Genomic DNA, 22,239 nt, shown 5'->3' on the forward strand with positions numbered 1-22,239 from the left:
ACGTCTGGCACGCATTTAGATTCATAAAGTTTAGTGGGTATCATTATCTCCACGGAGGCACTCTGACTGACTGATTGACAGGCAGGGTATTACACACAGACAAATGAGCACTGTCCTAGCTAATTGACCGCTCATTCATGTCCTGAACACAATGTTCTGTGAGGAGGAGAGGGACTGTGTAACAGCAATTACATTCAGCAGTGGAAGTCAATGCGCTTATCAATTCCGTGTATGTTTCACTTCCTTTGGGTAAGAAAGCCCTATGCTGCTCTTTGGAGATATGACTAATATCAGATGGGTTTAAATGGGCTTCACTCTTGAAAGCAGTTTATATGTCAAAGTATTCTTGCTAGAGCAGTGCGGTGAGTGTGGTTAAAAGCCACAGCGGGTCCAGAGATTACATCGTAACCTACTTGCTCTTCGTCGCGATAAGCTGAAAATATCCATCGGCTAAAATATTCATCCTGCGTTCGAGCATAAGTTCCCATGTCTATTAGTGTATGTGATATTGCACTCACTTGGGGGAGAGCTCATGTTTTAATTAAACCTGTGGTGTTTAGTACAAGGGTGTAATATGTGGCTGCATAATGCATACATTTAAGTAAAGTGCCTTTAATATGAGATTCTGTACAGCGTCGCTGAACTGATATAAAAGACTGAACAGAAGGAATAGAAGAAAAAAGTTGCTTTATTCATGAATATGTTGTTGATTACAAGCAAGCAAGGAGACAGGCAAGCTATTGCTGAATATACATCATCATATAGGCAGTTTCCAGAGGGTGCGTGATAACATTTCCTGAAGCCAAATGTAACTAGTGGACTTTTGCGTTGTGTCGGTAAGAGATAGGATCTCTTTATGGTTGGTCTCGGTTTATTCTGATAAACAGAACATCCATGTTAAATCTACTGCTCGCTCCAGCTTATGCACAAATAACATGAATACAGTTTACAAAACAGAAGTTAGCTCAGTTTGCTGCAACTTTAAGCCAGCAGCTATTTTCAAGCGCCAGTTTATTGAAACAAAGGTTGGGACAGACGTTATAACATTGTAAGAAACCCAAATATAATAATAAGAAATTGAATAAAAATAAGAATGATGATGATCAAATAATAATAATACTAATAATAATAGTTTTTTCTTTGGCTACTTTGGTTGTAATGTATTATATTCTTTATCTTCAAGATAAAAAATATGGCATTTTAAAGAACAACACTTGCACAAAACAGGTGAAAACATTCAGGCCAAAAAAAACAATCAAGAAATCTCATTTGAACAGCATCAAATAAGCCATCACAAACTGGCCTGATATGAACCCATTCATATGAAAATCACCTACGGCAAATGAAACTTCTAAAAGACCTCCAGTAGTGGCAGCCTTAATATTCAGATATAACACCATGTTCCATGTAAGCCAAGTTACTTTCCAGCAAAATCACAAAAACACATTGCAGAAAGAGGTTATTCTTTAGAAAATTGGGAATGAAGGACATGGAGCATAAAGTCCCATTTCAGTACTATTACACATAAATCCCCTGGCTCCTGCTGCTCCCCCTTTCCCCAGCCATTTCCTCTCACTATGCCACAGACACAGGGAGGGCCAACAGCTGGACATCAGTCCTCAAATTAAGACCAGAGATAGTTTAAGAGAAACTATATTTCACGTTACATTCAAAATGAAGGCAAAGGCATTGCAGAAAAGACTAATAAGTGCATGACATCTTTAGTAACTAAAGTTGCAATTTAAATAATTATGCTCATGCTGTGAATGCATTTCAGACAAGAAAGAACCGGGTTCACGACATGTCTGACGCCAGTCATGTAAATCCTACCTATGCTTTTGCTAATGCACTGAGATAGTGGAGTGGTTTGGTCTGCCACATGAAGACTCATATGTGTTTCACCGCCCGGTTGGATATAAATCACCAGTCCTTCAACTCCCTTGCTGCAAGTCATCAGAAATAAACTCCAGAAAATGAATACAATTTTACCAACATTGTGTCAATAGTTGATGGTGTATATTTGGGGTATTGAACTCTATACATAAGAAATATCTGATAACTCAGGGTCTCACTTTAAAAAACTACTTTGACAATTGAGAGAAATTTGCTTTAAATGAGAAGATAAATACAAAAGTCACTTCGGTATCAATCTTCTCATCTCGCTCTCGTTAAAAGAAGCAAATAAGTCTATTTACGAAACTGTCAAAATACCTACACCAATACCCTCCATTAGTGAGCTGCCCCACAAGGCATTGTATCTCTTCAGACTGTGCAATGTCGGAGACTTTGAGCGAGGCTAAGGGCCTGATCACAGTGTTTTTTTTGCAGTTTTCTGTGTTTTTTTGTTGTCGCTGGGTGACACCAGCCGTCAGTCATGTGATATTCCTGCTTGAGCATACTTTAAAGCGTGAACAGTGTGTTGATTAATCATTCATGGGCAGTAAGCATTGCATACTGATGTATGAGGCAGTACGAATGTGATTTCGAAACCCAGCCTGCGTGTGTCACTTTCTTGATGTCTATCTCTCCTCGCCACACGCAGCCTTTTCTGAGTGACAACCTGTCAAGAAGCCTCACCAATTTATTTTCCCGAAAGATGAAAATGCATCTCAGGTCCTCCCAAAGTGCTCCCATGTCCTCTCAGGCAACGGAACAACACATTCAGCAGAAGCTCACAAGTGCTGAGCGCAATGTCAGGTTTATCACACAGGAGATATTCCTATCTGAGTCTGAGGATCTTTCTGAGTCGTCATGTAGCTCAGAAGACTTGTTAAGAGATTCTTTATTTAAAGTGTGAAAAGAGTAACAGTAAGAAATATAGTGTCTGACATTTACAGTGACATTCAGCAGGCCTATCTTATTCATACTTTTTTCAGCAGTGCTCTGACGTCATCTCAATCAGACAAGGCTGTAAAATGTGGTTCATGGTGTGTGTGTGTGTGTGTGTGTGTGTGTGTGTGTGTGTGTGTGTGTGTGTGTGTGTGCGTGTGCATGTGTGGGTGCATGTGCGTGTGTGTGGCATTGCAAAGTCTAAGTACAGTAGAACCGTTGATATAAAGTGACTGGTATCCATAAAATCAACATCTCAGAACAAGAGACGGGTATGCAATCACCAGCTTTGTGTGTTTGCGCGTGATAATTACAACCCAGGGAGGGTTCTTACCAAAAATAGTTTCTCAAATTTCACATTTGTGATCCCGGGGTTTGATAGAAGCCGGTGCCATGTAAAGTCACAGATAAACCAGTCTGCAAGTAACATGTAGTAAATGGATAATGTTTGATTTGTTTGGCTCAGAGGTCATTGCTTTCATTGATCATGAGGCATAGTAGTCCATAATCATCCAGAGGACAAATATGCTTTTAGACAAAACATTTTACCCTCAAGCAACAAAAATAAATGTAGAAAGAGGTGGACAAATCAAATCTTGGATGCATATCTGCAAATTGCATGATTTTAAAGATAATAACATACGCTACTAAATCAGTGATCATATTAAGCACTTGAGAGTTGCTTAGGTTAGCGAGAGAAAATCTTCACCACATAATGAAGATTTTTATGAATCGTCAAAAGAAAACGGTTTCTTTGCAACAATTTGCTCTCACAAATGTTTGATCGGTTCTGGCTCCTTTATTTTAAAATAGGGGGATTTGAAAGCATGCCACACATGTAACACTGTGTGCTATTGATAGTTAATGTGAATGTTGTTGACAGGAAGCCAATTGTTAGATGAGAAAAGTGTGCCTGTAAGGCAGGTCAGTCGCATACTGGACTCAAAGCTCAGTTAAAATGGCCAGAGGCAAACATTGACCACCTCATATATTGTGAATCAATAACACACACAACAGTGAGGCAGAGACAAACTGTGTTAGGATGTATAAATAGAACACTAAAGCGAATACTTTTACTTTTACATCTGCAGTGTATGGAAACGGTTAGAGAAATGGTTTTAGCATATTTAGCATTAACCATATGAAAGCAAATGGATACTAAATACAATATAATAGTGAGATCAATAAAAGTATGAATCCAAAAACGTGTGCCAAAGTGATATTTGATTTGTGTTAGATATCTTTTATTGATTCCTGTTAAGAAAATCTTTCTTCACCAGTACTCTACAGTGATGTTCGGGCATGTCAGCTGGAGAACAGCTCCCCTGCTGGTAGCAGGGCCTTGGTGCATTGCTCAAGAACACTAAAGCAACACAACAGCAAGCACTTTTACAATCTAAAATGTTTTTCTTTTGTATTACATATGTATTTGTAATGAGTCAGAAATGCAAACCAGAGATTTATTTTTCTAAATATAAATGTGTTCTTATTGAACTATTTAAAATGTCTTTAATTAAAAAATAGTCTATATTCTGTGTATTGTTAAGTTTAGAACTGTAATTGTTTTAATTATGAAATTATATATTTTAAATGTTTTGATTTAATCAACATTAAATGTACGTATAATAAAAAATGTATTTTAATATAACAAAAATGTAGTTTGTGATGTATATGATTTGTGCTCAATAATTAGCATCTTATGTAGTTTCAGTAGCATTTTTTGTTTTTGTAGTACAATTTCTGCATTTTATCACACAGTTTATTACTTATTGAGATCACCAAGCTGAGGAATAGTCGCTCCAACTTCTGATACCATTTCAACTTGTAGGCCTGAATTTAATATTGCTTTTAAAATTCTTCTTTCTTTTTAATCATTCCATCCAAACATTACATTACATTACATTTCATTTAGCTGACGCTTTTATCCAAAGCGACTTACAATCATGTTACATTCATACACTGTAGACACAGCTACAGGGAACAATTCAGGGTTAAGTGTCTTGCTCAAGGACACATCAACTAGGGCGGAGATTGAACCACCAACCCCCTGATTGAAAGACGGACCTGCTAACCACTGACCCACTGTCACCCAAAACAAAACCATTTGCAGCTATTGTTGATTCATGGCTTGTTTTGTGTTTGTTTGTTTCCCTGAAGAAGAAAAAGAAGTGATGTTTTGTGGTTGACTGACTCCCATCATTAGGTTGTCACTCAATCCATCACTGCCCCTAACTGTCGCCTTGTTGTCCTTTTGGCTTGTTACGAGAATTGATTGGGAATTCTCCTGCACTTGTCAGGAAATACATCAGACCTTATTGCAGTCTACCTTGAATGTGGACTCATCCGTTTCTCAGCTCTTTGTTTCATGCTTCACACTCCAATAGCACTCTGAATCCCAGTGGCAACTCCTCAGTAAACAACAGCACTGAGCAACATATAGCTATAAGATGAACATCTGTTTTTTCATTTTGAAACAATCTTGAATACATACTCTGGTCATGCAAAATGTTTAAAGAAAGTGAACATAGCATATTTACAGAACACAAACAGCAATAAATGAACACCAATGTCTTCATTAGACCGTTAAACTAACTTTCTGTCTGAATATCCCTCTTAATGGGTGAGTTACTGCTTAACCTTGTTTTGTGTGAGGAACAGAGAACAAACAAAGACCATAACCATGCAAGTGAATGGCACTTAAAGAGGTGAAAAGTGTATAGACTGAGCTCATTCTAATTGTCCACTATCATCGGGACTCATTCCAGCTACACACTGCCAGGAGAATTGTGTCAAGGAAGCCAATACTTGAAAAATCACAGCCACTTCTCCAAACGATCCCCAATACACCCAAGATAATTTTGAAGAAGAGCATTGTCCTTGAGCATTGAACCTGTATAGAAAAATAAAGTGTTTTTGTCTAACGTTGTTAATTGCTATACCTTTCTGTCTATACGATGTATAGCTCTATAACTCTTCTGTATTTCTTGGTTTTTTTATTATCTAGTTTGCCTGCATCTTTCTTTAGTAGTAATGTCTTTTCTGTTGGGATATATACAAAATAATTTAATCTATTTATGTACTTATTACATTTTATTATCAGGTTGTAATTATTTTTACTGAATTTAATTAGCTATCATTTATTTTATTTGCAGAATTTATTTTTGTATGTGACTTTATTGGTGCTTAATCACTTTGTAATGTGGTTATATACATGTTTTAGGACAGGCTAATTTGCGAAGAAAATACTTATTAAATCTCTACTTACTGTCACTTACTTTCATTTCACGCTCATCCTCGTAGATGGAGTTTGCTCATTCCTCGTGGAGAGGACTCAGGAGTTGCATGTTCTTGTGGCTGATAGTATTTTCCATGAACTCAAATAAGTATAGGATCAGAATATTGCCACTCTGTCTGTTGGTTATTGCGCATTTCTGCACATTACTACCGCAGAATGACGCGACAGAATCTTTACCTTTGACCTCGCTACACGAGGAGGAAGTTGAACCAATCGTTGTGCTCGTTGTTGAGAGGTGTTCAGGTTTCTAGGAGGTTGATACCCTCTCGTCAACATGGTGAGTACAACCATTCAAAAGAATATATGAATCACAGTAAAATAAAATACAATGATTGTAAAGATGATATGTGTACTTATTTTGCGTTTACTTAATGGCCGTCTCCTTGGCTTCATGATGCTATAATATAGTTGCACGTCCTATACCATCACATGCATGTCGTGTTAGCTTAGCGCTAAGCTATGATAGCGCCACACACATAGTGTCATGGTTCCGACTATGTCCTGGAACGGATACTTTTCATAAAATAAAGGTAGAGGCCACTCACGTGCAGTTAACTTTGGTTATATATCACATCAGTAAATACCTCTAACGGTATTCGGATATTTAAACCATAGCCCAAGGCCGATAAAAGTCGTGTTTAATTAGCTGAATAAGTTAGTTGGCTAACTAGCTTAACGCTAAACGCTCACGTTAGCTATACGTGAACCATTATTCTTCTCCAGGTTTTAGACGGAGTCTGTAGTCATTCATTACGAACAGCGTTTACACGGTAACAGTTCGCTTGCTTGGTAAGTTAGCGTTACTCAGACGTAAAGGTGAGCTTTTTCATAAAGCATGGACACAAACGAAAGTAACGGTCTGTCAGACACAACGACATTATAGCTACGTAACCTTAGGTTCCCTGGTAACGTTTAACCTTATTGCACCCGCATTGTCGTAACCTTACATACAGGTTAACTTAATTTATGTTACTGTCCCTTTAAATAAAATTATATCAACCTAAATCAATAGAGTGCAGCAATATTAGTTTGATTTTAATATTTCCATGGGATTTCTCTACGAATGAAAAGTTAGGTCAGCCAGACTCAGCCATACATACAAGTTGTAATTTACTAGTTAACGTTATGGGTTTTATTAAATGTACTTACGCCTTGGTTATATGTAACAGATTGTTATAATCTGGGACTATAGTGACGACAAAAGATTTGAGAGAGTTTAAAATATAATTGAGTGCTACTCAGTCTGCAAGTCAACTTTTAGGAGCGCACAGGATTTGTAAGTAGATTTGTGCTTAAGCAAGGACAGAGTCCTGAATTTATCAGATTATTTGAGCACGCAAAACAAATTGTATAGCTTTATTTGAGCCAACAATATGGTCTTTCATGCTCATACTGATGTATCTATACATTTGTTTGCATCTTACCAGAATATGCTCTACTGTCTCTCTTTAATGACAATGGTCACAGTGACCTTGTATTTTTGCCCAGATATTGAAAAGTTTCGGTCTGCCAACTGCCTCCCATACCTCTTACCATACTCAATTTGGATACTATATTGGTTTAAGTGAAAATATCGTACTTTAGTTGGACTCTCCCAATAGTGTTGCCAAAGTTGTCTCCACACTGCCGGTGTGGTCTTTGAAAAAGACATGACCCTGATGTGGATGTGTGTCCATTTGTTGCTGCTTGCTAGTCAAAAATGGCGGGCAAGAGACCTTTTGCCATCTCAGTTGCTCAGATGCAGCTCAAGAAAATTGAGAGATCTGGCTCAGAACCGATCAAGTGTATAATCAGGATTGAAATCTGATTCCACTCTTACAAATCCATGCCTGTGCGCTTACAAATGTTGCCTTCGAGACTGAATATCGCTTAGAATTAGTTTTAGAGAGCTGTTTGATTTCACCTAATGGTGATTTTGAAGACTGTTGTTTGTGGTGCTCTTGAATTGTTCTGCCTTACACTTAGAGGTGTTCCCTATGTTGTCCACCCTTCTCTTGAGGAATATTGTGGAATAATAGTAACGTGTCAACTTTATTCATTTATTTTTTATCTTAACAGTGGTATTGATTGTAGACCTAAACCGCCTTTTAAAAACATACGGATATATTTGGAGAAACAGCAATGGTGGCTTTATTTTTATTAAGCACACTGATCATTTTGCGTTACACCACTTGCTATTTTGAGTTCACTAACTCTGTGTGGTGTTTCTAATTCATGACAGTCTTCATCGGACGCTAATAATGGCCCGAGCCAAGCGCCACCTTATCCAGGTGTTCTGCCGTCAGGGATACCTCCCCAATTTGTAAGTCAGTGACAGATATGTTAATGACAATTAGGTTCTCACCTTTTGTTGCCAGAGGTCATACCGGGTTGAACTGAGAGTGGTAAATATTACGGTCTTTATTAATATTAGTCTAATCAAATGCATCCTTCTTTTTCTCCCTATTAATTTGTCTAGATGGGACCACCAGGAATACCGCCTCATTACCCTCCCATTGGAATGCCCCCGATGGGACAGAGACCGCCCAGCATGACTCCGATGCCTCCTGGTATAATTCCCCCTGGTATAATGCCACCGATGGGGGCACCGCCAATGGGACAGGTGAGCCTTGTAGGAAGCTTGTCGGCTTGTCTCTAATTTATTGTAGTTGTTCATTCAGGGCTTGGTAGCCTGTGTAGCTGCTCCTCTCACATCATGCTCCTGAGTCAAACTAAGATTAGATTGTTATAGGAAAGGTAAATTTGAACTTCCTTGTTTTGTTTAGCAGCGCCGGAAGACTTTGGGGTGGATTCACCCATATCCCTGGCAGAGGTCGCTAAGGTAGTCAAAAAGCTCCTTGGTGGCAAGGTGCCAGGGGTGGATGAGATCCGCCCTGAGATGCTGAAAGCGCTGGACTTTGTTGGGCTGTCTTGGTTGACACGCCTTTTCAGTGTCGCATGGGGGTCGGGAACAGTGCCCATGGACTGGCAGACCGGGGTGGTGGTTCCCATCTTCAAGAAGGGGGACCGGAGAGTGTGCTCGAACTATCGTGGTATCACACTGCTCAGCCTCCCGGGAAAAGCTTGTGCCAGGGTGCTGGAGAGGAGGCTCCGACCGCTTGTCGAACCTCAGATTCAGGACGAACAGTGCGGATTCCGTCCCGGTCGTGGAACAGTGGACTAGCTCTTTACCCTCGCAAGATTACTGGAGGGGTCCTGGGAGTTTGCCCAACCAGTTTACATGTGCTTTGTAGACCTGGAGAAGGCTTTCGACCGGGTCCCTCGGGGGTTTTTGTGGGGGGTGCTGCGGGAGTATGGGGTGCCGGACCCGTTGGCACGGGCCATCCAGTCTCTGTACGCCTGCAGTAGGAGCTGTGTTCGTCTCCTCGGTAGTAAGTCAGACACGTTCCCGGTGGGTGTTGGCCTCCGCCAGGGCTGCCCTTTATCACCGGTCCTGTTCGTGACCTTCATGGACAGGATATCTAGGCGCAGCCAGGGGGCGGAGAGGATCCGGTTCGGGAGTCTCGGGATCGCCTCTCTGCTGTTTGCGGACGATGTGGTCCTGTTTGCCTCCTCGGACCGTGACCTCCAGCATTCACTGGGGCGTTTTGCAGCCGAGTGCGAAGTGGAGTTAGCACCTCCAAATCTGAGGCCATGGTGCTCTGCCGGAAACCGGCGGATTGCTCCCTCCAGGTGGGGGCAAACTGCCTACCCCAAGCGAAGGAGTTCAAGTATCTCGGGGTCTTGTTCACGAGTGAGGGTAAGGTGGAGCGGGAGATCGATAGGCGGATCGGTGCGGCTGCAGCAGTACCGGTCCGTCTTAGTGAAGAGGGAGCTGAGCCGGAAGGCAAAGCTCTCCATTTACTGGTCGGTCTACGTTCCAACCCTCACCTATGGTCACGAACTCTGGGTCGTGACCGAAAGAACGAGATCTCGGATACAAGCGGCCAAAATGAGCTTCCTCCGTAGGGTGGCCGGGCTCAGCCTTAGAGATAGGGTAAGGAGCTCGGACATCAGGGGGGAGCTTGGAGTCGAGTCGCTGCTCCTTCGTGTCGAAAGGAGTCAGCTGAGGTGGTTCGGGCATCTAGTCAGGATGCCTCCTGGACGCCTCCCATTAGAGGTTTTCCGGGCACGTCCAACTGGTAGGAGGCCCCGGGGAAGACCGAGGACACGCTGGAGGGATTATATCTCCCGGCTGGCCTTGGAACGCCTCGGGATCCCCCAGAATGAGCTGGAAAGTGCTGCGGGTGAGAGGGAAGCCTGGGTCAGCCTGCTGAACCTGCTGCCACCGCGACCCGACCCCGGATAAGCGGGTGATAATGGATGGATGGATGGATGTTTTGTTTAGCACTTCTGCACATAAGATGTGTTTAGCTACACTTGCCCATACATTGCCCACAGTCCTCTAGAGAGGCCATTAACTTTGCAACTTGTTGATCCTCTACCATCAGTTAACTGAATCCTGCTGTTAAGTGTCTTAGTCCAAAGACACATCGAGATGAACTAGTGGAGCCGAGGATCAAACCGCCGATCCTCTGATTGAAGGACGACCGTGCTCTACCACAGTCGCCCCTTGAACAGATTAAAACTTGGTGGTCAAAGATCACTGACCACACAAAACAGGGTTGTAAATGTGTAATTGGACAAACTTTGGACAGACGTAGATGTAAATTGTAACCCGACTAGTGTCTTGCACAAGGACACATCGACATGGGCTAGCGGAGCAGGTGATCGAACCGCCGATCCTCTAATTGAAGGACGACCCTGCTCACCACTGAGCCACAATCACCCCAAATTGGTGAAGGCAAACAACCGCAACAGGGGAATTCTAGTTTCATTAATTTATATTTGGAAGCAGAAATGGGTCACATTTAGCAAGCATATGTGGTCCTTTCATGCTTATTAATAAGTGTGATGTTGGAGGGTGCTTGATCAAGGTGCCAGCAACACCAGCCTAAAAACATGGCGAGAGGATGTAGTTGTGTGTGTTTCTGCTTCACAGATCGCAGGCGGTGGCATCACACCATTAAATAAGCACCGCAAACTCGGGTTAAGTCTCACCTTCTACCCCCAGTTGCAGCCTTTCACACAGAAACCAACACCCTGTCTCACACTGGGTCTTAATACTTCTCATTGCACTGGGTGGTATGGAAAGGCCAGATGAATATTTCATGATGCTTCTTTTATTAGATGCCAGGCATGATGCCACCTATGATGCCAGGGATGATGATGCCTCCTCGCATGCCAGCTGCGGCTGTACAACCAACAGGACCGGTAACACTCCTCACTACTTTTTCCATCAGTGCTCTGTTTCACATGTCTTAAAATTCACTGCAATCTGTGAAATGCTAAGTGTATAATTTGCACTGCCCAGTAACACTGTTGGATGTGAATAGTTGTCATTCACAAAACAAATCTGTACATTATTAATCACGCGTTGAACTGAACCATCAACAAAACTTAATTATACACAGTGACTGAATACAACTCAAATGAACACCTGCGTTCAAAATGTCCTTTATTGTCACTGTTTTGTTTTTGCCTCAGCTGCAATCGTAATGACACACAGTTCTGTCAATTTGAGTATTATGCTGAGAGATAAGCAAGTGATGCAAATGAGTAATATGATATCTAAATATTTTGTGACAGCATCCAGACAGTTTTAGAGATAATAAGACATCCACTTTATCATCTCAAGTGTGTTGTTGCGTCTTAAGAGTGTGACGCTTTGTTACTGTGTATTGTGAATGATTAGTCTGTATTCTCAGCTGAATTCATCATTTGTGAGTGTTTCTTGGGGAAATAATTCACAAAAAAATGTGTCTTTTCCTCAGCCTGGTGTTGACTCCATAGGTAAGGTCTTTAATTTGTCACTTTTCATTATCTTGCATATTTTGTATTCGTTAACGGTAAAGTGTCTGACTGATTGTGTTTTTATCCTCACAGCAGCTGCACCTGGAACAGCTGTAAGTGTAGCATACTTTTTCTTTATATGCAGTCATTACAAGTTTACAGTTGTGACAATTTAGTGTACTTATCATTCGTTCCTGACTATTGTCTTCTGTCTCCTCAATAACTGAAGTCTGCCAACATTTCATTTGTTCCTTTGTCGTTGCAGAGTACCACAAATGGATCTCCACAGGACGAACAACCAAAGAAGGTTTGTGTACTTTGAAAATTGAAAGATGGACATAAAAGACGTGACACTATTAACTAGGAGCCGTAAAAAGATTTAAAATCGAGCCAAAGTTAAGTGTTTTTTTGCTTTGTTTCTTTTCTTTTAAGAATTGAAACACCTGATTTGTTTGTTTGTTTCTGCTTTAGAAGTCCCTGTGGACAGAACACAAATCATTGGATGGGAAGACCTATTTTTACAATACCGAGACCAAGCAGTCCACATGGGAGAAACCAGAGGATCTCAAATCTCCTGCAGAGGTACAACACCTTTATCACTTTCATAACATGTTTGAAGGTGGAATTCATCAATATAGCAGCCAACTGCAATTTGATACATACAGATATAGTGGAGTTATGTTTACCTGAGCAGAGAAGTCATTTTCTCTTGTGTGCTTCAAATCTGAGCTTCTCTGTGCGTTGTTTACATTGCCGGTCCGTGAGTCACAGCATGAGTGCCCACTAATCGCTGCCGCTTTGCGTTGTGCTCATATGGTGGTTAACACTCACCCACAGTTGAATGACACCTTGTCCTAACGAGTGCTGCATTACGCATGTAAACAAACCACGTACCTATCAGACTGGAGATGCAACTACTTAAATGATGGGTGAATAGTACTTACTATCATCCGACATTGGTACCATTTAAACAATATATTGTGTTATTTACTGCAAATTACATATAATATAGTCAATGGCAATTACCTCCAGCCAGGGGTTGTCACCTAGATAACTCCTGCCTTCAACTTCGTGAAGCCGTTCGTCACCCATTGCGACACTTTCAAAGGGAGCAGGGATAAATCGAATCTTGGCCTCCACCAAAGGTTCAGCTCAAAACGTCGTGCTGTGTAACGCTGCCTCCTTTGCGGCCAGTAGGGACACATTGTTATGAAAGTAATACGTGTGAGTTGTTGAAAAATCCCACAAAATACCTGTTTTATAGTGTTATTTTGTGTACAATTTATTTTTGACATTGACAAGTTCCTAAGAAATAAAGAAGCAGCTAGCCTATCACTTTTATTTATGTTACTAGGGACATTTTTACTATTTGTATAACTTGGTTTCTGTTATTTTTGAAGTCATGGAGAATTACCTTTTGATAAAATGTTGTTCTGTGCAAGTTTAGAATGAATACATGTTACGTTTTGCCTGTGTGTGTCTGTGTATGTGACTTATTTCAAATATAAAAACTCCACGATCTTATACACACTTTACCCTCCTTTCATGGCATAATTTGCAATACTGCCTTTATTGCATACAGCGAAGTGAAGTATATCCTGATATTTGTTTTCATATGGATCATAACATCACACAAATTATCTTTTTGCAGTTTATTTACTTGAAATACCTTCTTTTGCCACCTTTTTAGCAAATGCTGTCCAAATGCCCTTGGAAGGAGTACAAGTCAGACACAGGGAAGCCTTATTATTACAACTCTCAGACGAAGGAGTCCAGATGGACGAAACCCAAAGATCTGGAGGATCTGGAAGGTAAAGAACTGCTCTCTGATGACGTCAAACGTGTTGTCAGAGGATTTCATGTTCCATACTGTTTTGTGCTGTACTGAATTGATTAGCCTTTAACAGCATGATGGCACATTGTGTCTTATCAGCAATATGCTTTGAAATGAAAACAAGTTCCCTCACAGCTATCACCTTTTGTCTATTCTAGCAATGATCAAAGCAGAGGAGAATGGGTAAGAGCTTCCTATTTACCTTAGGTTACTCTTCAATGCTGCATGTATTATGAACAACAAATACAGTGATTATTGAACAGAACGTAAATATGATCATAACCCTTTTTGTTTTATAATGAATGTTTTTCATTTTTACTACATTGTCCTGGTATTCTTTCTATCATGTGATGTGTCCTGATTTCAGGACGGCGGAGGCAATGGCTCCTGGCACCGCAGCAGCTCCTGCAGTGCAAGCCGATAATGCAGCCTCTATGGTAACCGTTATGGAGGCAGAAACTGCAACGGCAGTCTCAGAGGAACACCTGTCTCAGGTGGCTGTGCATCACACAGCTGAGGTCAAGACTGCAGATGCACCTGTGGCTTCCTTAGAGAGCTCAGCCGCCACAGAGGCCACAGCCAGGTAAACAATTATGTTGGATATGGAGACGGGTACTCAGATATACACTTTATTAATCTAGCCTGGACAGATAGTCATAATGACCCTGGGTTTATGTACACAGCACCCTTTCAACGTAATGTATTCATGGATGAGGAGGTCTATTTTTGCGTCTCATAAATTTATTTAATGTTCCCATCTCCCGATGTGATGAATGCTCACCGTCTTAAATGCTTCATGCAAACACAGTTAAGTGGATGCATTAACATCTTCCTTTGCCCTCAGTGTTGAAGTCACAAAAGAAGAACGGCCAGAACTTCAGAAGAAAACTTACAAATGGAACACAAAAGAGGAAGCCAAGCAGGCCTTCAAGGAGCTGCTGAAGGAGAAGGTGAGCCAGGCTGTCAAAAGCATTATAACATTGTAGCTGAACATGGGCCACACACTGTAGGAGAGTGCAGAGGCTGTGCGCTCTCTGTCAGCACACAGTGCCTGTTAGCATTACTTGACATTTAGCAGGTCGAATAGAAGAAGACATACATTAGTATCAATTAATAATTTAGACTGACTGACTTAAACTGGCACAGGACATAACTTCGGCTGGAGCTCTGTTTTCAATGTAAAATATCGTCACGGTGGCTGTAGTTTGCCATTCATTATTAGTTTTTTTAAAATGTAGTAAAATATGCGCAAATTCTCAATAGCTGCATCCGTGTACACGCTTTCACAGGTTATGAGTTTGGCCATGGTAAATGAAGTGTTTTCGAGGTTATGTACCTTTTTGTTATATGCCACTCACTGCAACACACAGCCATACACTTAACCTCTGTGCCACATTTCATCCTCCTTGGGTGAAAACAGTGGTCCGACCAACAGAGTGAGCTATACAATTGCTGTTCGTAGTAAAAAAATAAAGAAATTAAGTATAGATGTTAAATTCTTAATAATAATAATGCATTTAATTTGTAACACACTTTTCAATCAAAAGTCTTCTAACAAACCAAAAACCTGGTTGATCATGATACCGCCATGTTATTATTAAATGAGATGTTTTGGGATATATATTGTATATTATTATACTATACTATATTATACTATATGTGTTTATAAGCGTTTTGAGGATTGAGTTGCACAGCATTACACAGGTTTGTTTTTAATGTTAATTCAATCAGGCCAGTCTCTGCTAATGTCGGACGTGTTTACCAGCACATGCTTTGCATTGTGATCTGGATCTCATCCCTGTCCCTCCTCGGGGACACTAGGAGGTCTTAGCTCAATTGTTCAGCGTCACCCCGGGTTGCCGTGGATGTGTTTGTTGCAGGGCGGCGTAGCACCACCCACCTTGAATGCTGCTATATTTAGGCTCTTCAATGTTGTGCACACAGCTCTCCTCTGAGATTGCTTGCCATTTCCTGCAAGATCTTAATAGCTCTGTCTTTATGATTAGCTTTATTGGATCAAAGGCACAGGGCTGGCTAGGATTAAGACAGTGAGAAAAAGTGGCATGCCTCAGTGAGTTAGAATAACTGTGACAATTTACAAGACAGGCAAGCGGTGGAATCCGTTCATAATGGATGGAGTCACTCCCTGAGAGAGGCAAGGGGCAGAAAGGGCGCTTACATAAGTCCTCTGCAGCACTTCTTTGAATTATTGCACCGCCACCTATGACCCAGACACCTATAAGTAATTAAGAAAATGTTTTGGCTTTTAGGAAACAAAGCAGCACACCTACCTGTTTCTCATGCTTTTTCTAACAACTATATTTTATGAAAGAATCAGATTTTAGAAATATCTTAATGTCAACTTAAATTGTCAATTAAAGAGTCATCATCATGACTTTGAATTGTATTCTCTGTATTTCAGGGTGTGTCCTCAAACTCTTCCTGGGAACAGGCTATGAAAATGATTATCAATGATCCTCGCTACAGGTACACTATTCTCCTTGGATAGGTTCATCCTATTTACATTAGCAGGTGATGATAAGGCCCTTCTGACCTACATTTCTCATTTTCTTTTGTCAACAAAGTGCCCTTCCCAAACTGAGTGAGAAGAAACAGGCGTTCAATGCCTACAAAGTCCAAACGGAGAAGGAAGAAAAAGAGGAGGCCAGAATTAAATACAAGGAGTCTAAAGAGACCTTTCAGAGGTTCCTGGAGAACCACGAGAAGATGACATCTACCACCAGATACAAGTAAGTGCTGCAGTGATCTCGTAAAGTTATTTTTCTTTCCTATATCGATTTGTGGTTCCCTGTATTGTCAATATAATTATGCAGATGGTTTCAGTGAAAGGTCAGCAGTGGCTTTTGCACGCCATCATGCAGTTACAGCACTGGTAGCTTCAGCTTATGGAACTTTGTCGTTTGTTGGTTCTGATGTTGGGGGTTAGGTGCTTGTGACATTTTTTGATTTGGACCTAATTCTTCACTTTGTGGTCTGTTTTATCCTTTTCATTGAATTTGACACTTGTATAAATGCAGCAGAGATGCGTAAACTAGAAATAGCTACTTTTTTTCTTTTTCTTTTTTACTAAACATGTATTAAGGAGATGAATGTAGTTCTCTCGCATGAGATCCAGTTCACCAGCACTCTTTGGTTTGGCATTTGTGTGAAGTCATCGGGACAGACGGGCTGGACAGATCGACCAGTGACCTTGACAATGAGCCAGTTCCAGAGTTCTTCTTCTAGCAGGGGGGTTGTTGTGGCGACCAACTTTAATCTGGGATGGCACACAACAGGCAGTTTGACTTGATAGATGGGCCAGCTGTCTCCTTATATTTAATACCTTATTTCACTACAGTCCGCCACCGCCTCTGACTGTTTAGAGCAGTCGTCAAGGAGTTTCATGAAAGACAGCTGCACTTACTAAGTTCAGCTGTACTTGTTCTTATTAACATGTAATTCATTTTATATTATCGCTACGCATCTGATGACTAGCACTAAACATTAACAACTAAAGGTTGGAGGTAAATTTCCCTGTCAAATGCTGCCCTCATGTGGGTTATTGTATGAAAATATCCTAAACGTGTGTGTGTGTGTGTGTGTGTGTGTGTGTGTGCAATCCAGGAAAGCAGAACAGATGTTTAATGAACATGAGGTGTGGAGCTGTGTACCAGAGAGGGACAGGCTGGAGATCTATGAAGATGTTTTGTTCTACCTCGCTAAGAAAGAGAAGGTACGGCTTTGTTCTAAAGTTGAGACACAACTCTGATATTTTCAGTCTGCATGTTTATCATAATATTGTAGGAAAATCAGTCATCATAAACGATGATACTTTGACAGGCTCTGTGAACACTGGCACAGTTAACATCTGGTTTCCGCCTCTATAAAATGTTTCCAGGAGCAAGCCAAGCAGCTGAGAAAGAGGAACTGGGAAGCTCTGAAGAACATTTTGGACAACATGGCCAACGTCACATACCGCACCACCTGGTCTGAGGCCCAGCAGTACCTGCTGGACAACCCTACCTTTGCAGAGGATGAGGAGCTGCAAAGTATGAGAACATAAATTCATGTTTTTATTGACCAAATTAGTTTGGAGCTAATAGATTATTATATTTGCAATAATCATCGGTTCTCCCTGTTGATAAGTGTTGTTCCCTGCTGACAGATATGGACAAAGAGGATGCCCTCATTTGTTTTGAAGAGCACATCCGAGCTCTGGAGAAGGAGGAGGAGGAGGAGAAACAGAAGACTCTTCTCAGAGAGAGGAGACGGCAACGCAAGAACAGAGAGGCCTTCCAGGTGAGAACGACTGGAGGGCCAAAATATGTGCATCTCAAACCACATTAGGGAAAGAAATGCTGGCTCAGTGACCTAAATTTACTTAATGTTAAATATTTTTAAATTGCAAAAGTAAATTGTTGCACAGAAGGGACACATTCTATTTGTATTACCATTGCATATCAGTTTCTGTCCTGAATTCTTATTGTTGTTTTTTTCTCAGAAATTCCTCGACGAGCTCCACGACCACGGTCAGCTTCACTCCATGTCTGCCTGGATGGAGATGTACCCGACCCTGAGCTCAGACATCCGCTTTGCCAACATGCTGGGCCAGCCGGGTAGGACAGCAGGCCACTGACACATGAGCTGACCGAGCTGAAGCACGTGTCTGTGATATGCAGACAGCGTGACATGAACATAGAAATATAGCATACACAGCTCAGGATGTAAATACGTCATGACTACAACAGTCATCAACGCATTAGTTAATTTCATTAACCCCATTCATTTCAGATACATTTTGTTTTTATATATTTAACAAAACATTCAGCACACATATTTGTATTATTTTGCAGCATAACACATATTGTCTCCATATTTTGACTTATCCTGTCTATTCTGCAGGTTCCACTCCCCTAGATCTGTTCAAGTTCTATGTGGAAGACCTGAAGGCCCGCTACCATGATGAAAAGAGGATCATCAAAGATATTCTTAAGGTAAGTGTACCTCTGGTATATTCATATCTGGCATCGTGTCATCTGCTCATATCAGTGTTTCATTTCAGAGGTTTGTTGTGATATTTTATTTTATTTCACACAATTTGTGTCAATCTTCTGCTTCCTTTGTGCTGCTAGGACAAAGGCTTTCTGGTGGAAGTCAACACTGGCTTTGATGACTTTGGATCAGTCATCAGCTCAGACAAGAGAGCCACCACACTGGATGCAGGAAACATAAAGCTGGCATTCAACAGTGTAAGACTCTTCTCCTACGTACATTTCCCCCACTAGCTTTTCTTAAATCCTACAGAGTTCCTTAAGAAGAACACAGATGCTGGTAAAAATTCTGACAGGAAAATATTTTTTATTATTACTATTACATTACATTTAGCTGACGCTTTTATCCAAAGCGACTTACAACCATGTTACATTCATACACCGTAGACACAGCTACAGGGAACAACTCAGGGTTAAGTGTCTTGCTCAAGGACACACCGACTAGGGCGGGGATTGAACCACCAACCCCCTGATTGAAAGACGGACCTGCTAACCACTGACCCACAATCGCCCATATTTTGAGTAACTTGGCTTGGGGTTTAAGAACTTAAAATACATGTTGTTATTATTATTATTATTATTATTATTATTATTATTAATTAATGGTCTTATTATTGACACTTAAGGTAAGGTTTATCTGTGTCTTTCGGTCTCAGGCTTAAAATACCGTTTCCTGGTTGTTTTCATTGTTTATATTTATTAGATTAACACCTTTTTCCATCTATTTGTGTAGTTACTGGAGAAGGCTGAAGCCAGAGAGAGAGAGCGAGAGAAGGAGGAGGCCAGGAAAATGAAAAGGAAAGAAGCAGCCTTTAAAAACATGCTGAAACTGGCCACACCACCACTGGAGCCAGAGACCGCATGGGACGGGGTATGTCCTTTATGCTAAATATATTCTTATAGTTCTAAAGCACCATCTATTTTATATTAACATCAGTCTCCCTGCTATTTAGTTCACACCATTTCTAAATGATCTGTAAAGCACTATACAGTAGCTTGTCTTTTCAGTTTTATTGTACCGAGGGTTTTGTGATGATTTCAGATCAGAGATAGATTCTTAAAAGAATCGGCCTTTGAAGACGTGACTCTGGAGTCGGAGAGGAAAAGGATATTCAAAGACTTCATGCATGTCTTGGAGGTAAGTCTGCCAGGACAGTGGGAATGGGCTGAAATGATTAATCTTGATGAGAAGGTGATAAAGGTGTACCACGGCATGTATTATTATTATTATTTTTTAACAGCATGAATGCCAACATCACCACTCCAAGACAAAGAAGCACTCGAAGAAGTCCAAGAAGCACCACAGGAAACGATCCCGCTCTCGATCGGTAGGTAGTCCTGTTGTGCTTAGACAAGAAACTGAGCTGCAGAGAGACAATTTAGCAGTTTATAATCTACAAGAATAGCTTGATGTCAATACTCCATATCACGCCTCGGTAATCTCTGAATTACTCCACTTAAATGTTTTGACAGGGCTCAGAGTCTGAGGAAGAGGACTACCACAAGAAGAAAAAGAGGTCCCAATCCAAATCTCCCTCTGAGCGCTCATCCAGTGGAGAATCTGGTGAGTGGATTTCAAAGCTTTGATGATCTATTCATCATTGTATGGAAGAAGTGCAGCACTAATTATTGACACGTATTGACATTTTTTGCCTGAAACCAGAGAGAAGCTATAAAAAATCCAAGAAGCACAAGAAGAAGGGCAAGAAGAGACGCCACAAGTCTGTAAGTATACAGGAAGACCCCCCAAAGTGTGTGTGTGTGTGTGTGTGTGTGTGCGTGTACTGACGGTGATTATGACACCTAGGCATCGCCAGATTCCGACAATGAGAAGAAAGGAAGAGAACGCGATGGAAAGCGTGAAAAGGACTTAGAGAAAGATAAAGAGAACGACAAGTCTCGGGGTAAATCTCGCTCAGACTCTAAACAGAAGTCTCCTAAAAGAAAACCTGCAAAAGAGGAGGTTGGTTTTCTTTATTACTGTTAAAAATGTAATATTGATTTTCATTTGAGCAAATTGATACCTAAATGGATGTTGTTATGGTTACCTGATGTTGAGGGAGATCTAACTAGTAAAAGTTACCATTAACCACCATCACTTTCTTTCCTCATAGTTTATATCATACTGAGTCTGTGTGTTGTGTTCAGGGTGGCTGGGATACATCAGGCAGTGAACTGAGTGAAGGAGAGCTGGAAAAGAGGAGAAGAACTTTACTGGAACAGCTGGATGCACCTTGATGACTACACCTCCGCTGCCCTTTTATTGTATTTGTACACTTCTACAAACATGCATTCCCCTCCAAACTCACCTGACTGTACTGGGCATACCACCCTGGACGGTGTGACATAACACCGTTCTCTGGTATTCATGGGAATGTGCGACATTGAGCTTACACACTTATTTGGTGACTAATTTGATATCAGGAAACTGATCAGCTGATCAACCTTTAAATATCAGGTTGTCTTTTTGTTGCTTTTGTTAGTATTTTTTAGTTGACTAGCTGTACATGTTTTCCATTGCCAATCATTTTTATATTCAATTAAAAGTATATCTTAAATGTCACACTGTCTTTCACCTGAGAAGTAGCGCTTTCTTTTAGGTTTAAGGACAACATACAGTATCTTTCATTTTCTCTGGATATGTTCAGAGATAATGAAAGAATGTTTTTGATTACTTAACTGTATTCTCTAATTATCCAAACAGGTTTTAATTTGAGCATCTGTTTAAATTGACATACTGTAGTGAACTGTAATAAAATGTTTCAATGGATAATGGACTGTTTCATTAATAGATAAGCCAGCTACTCAGACAACTAATCAGTGGTTATCCTATGACCAGTATTTAATTCAGGTCAATAAATTACCGTGCTTTATACATAGACTAACCAATGCAACAGTCCTGCAGTCTAATCCAGTGATTTGCAGCATGGGAAGAAGAAAAGAAGTACCAAAGCCAACTGTGTTATATTCAATGTAAATAGTTTATTTGATCATATTTGTTGAAAATCTCATGTCACCTAATTTTTAAAATAAAGCTTGTTATTTTGTAATAAGCACAAACTGCCTAAAATACATTTCCGGTGAAAGTAAAAAAAGAAAAACATGCCAGTATTATCCAGTTAGACAAATGTTACTATGACAGACAAGTTGAGAGAAACGGATGAACATCACAAAGCCACAAAACCAGCTAATCACAAGTCAGCTAACAGAAACCGGGTGTATGATTTAGAGTTTAAATGTGTTTAAATGTACAAACACTTACAAATCAGTTGCATTGTAGCTGGCTTTGATGCATCCGTGACCCACCACATGACATTGTGATTTTACACTACTGTAGCTTCTGGCTGCATTTGGCTTAATTAAATATACAAAACAATGGAAACAAAAACTATAAGTTA

At 40.7% G+C, this 22,239-nt stretch overlaps 1 protein-coding gene across 2 annotated transcripts; it reads left to right on the forward strand.

The window, feature by feature from the left end:
- The first annotated feature begins 6,317 nt into the window (after positions 1–6,317).
- On the forward strand, positions 6,318–21,614 carry prpf40a (PRP40 pre-mRNA processing factor 40 homolog A). 2 transcript variants are annotated; one of them, XM_034561166.1, is made up of 27 exons: positions 6,324–6,401; positions 8,346–8,426; positions 8,583–8,726; positions 11,294–11,377; positions 11,938–11,956; positions 12,050–12,069; positions 12,222–12,263; positions 12,428–12,538; positions 13,647–13,767; positions 13,949–13,973; positions 14,158–14,373; positions 14,635–14,740; positions 16,213–16,277; positions 16,376–16,540; positions 17,415–17,523; positions 17,689–17,839; positions 17,956–18,089; positions 18,292–18,406; positions 18,693–18,784; positions 18,923–19,039; positions 19,575–19,712; positions 19,884–19,979; positions 20,083–20,169; positions 20,315–20,405; positions 20,505–20,566; positions 20,649–20,804; positions 20,990–21,614. In XM_034561166.1, the coding sequence occupies exons 1-27, from the start codon at positions 6,399–6,401 to the stop codon at positions 21,077–21,079; spliced, it is 2,640 nt and encodes an 879-aa protein (XP_034417057.1). In that variant the 5' UTR covers positions 6,324–6,398; the 3' UTR covers positions 21,080–21,614. The 2 variants fall into 2 exon arrangements, with proteins under 2 accessions (XP_034417058.1, XP_034417057.1); XM_034561167.1 differs by lacking the exon at positions 8,346–8,426 and having other exon boundaries at positions 6,318–6,401.
- The last annotated feature ends 625 nt before the right edge of the window (positions 21,615–22,239 follow it).

This window comes from Cyclopterus lumpus, chromosome 21 (genome assembly GCF_009769545.1).
Source record: "Cyclopterus lumpus isolate fCycLum1 chromosome 21, fCycLum1.pri, whole genome shotgun sequence".
Lineage (NCBI taxonomy): Eukaryota > Metazoa > Chordata > Actinopteri > Perciformes > Cyclopteridae > Cyclopterus > Cyclopterus lumpus.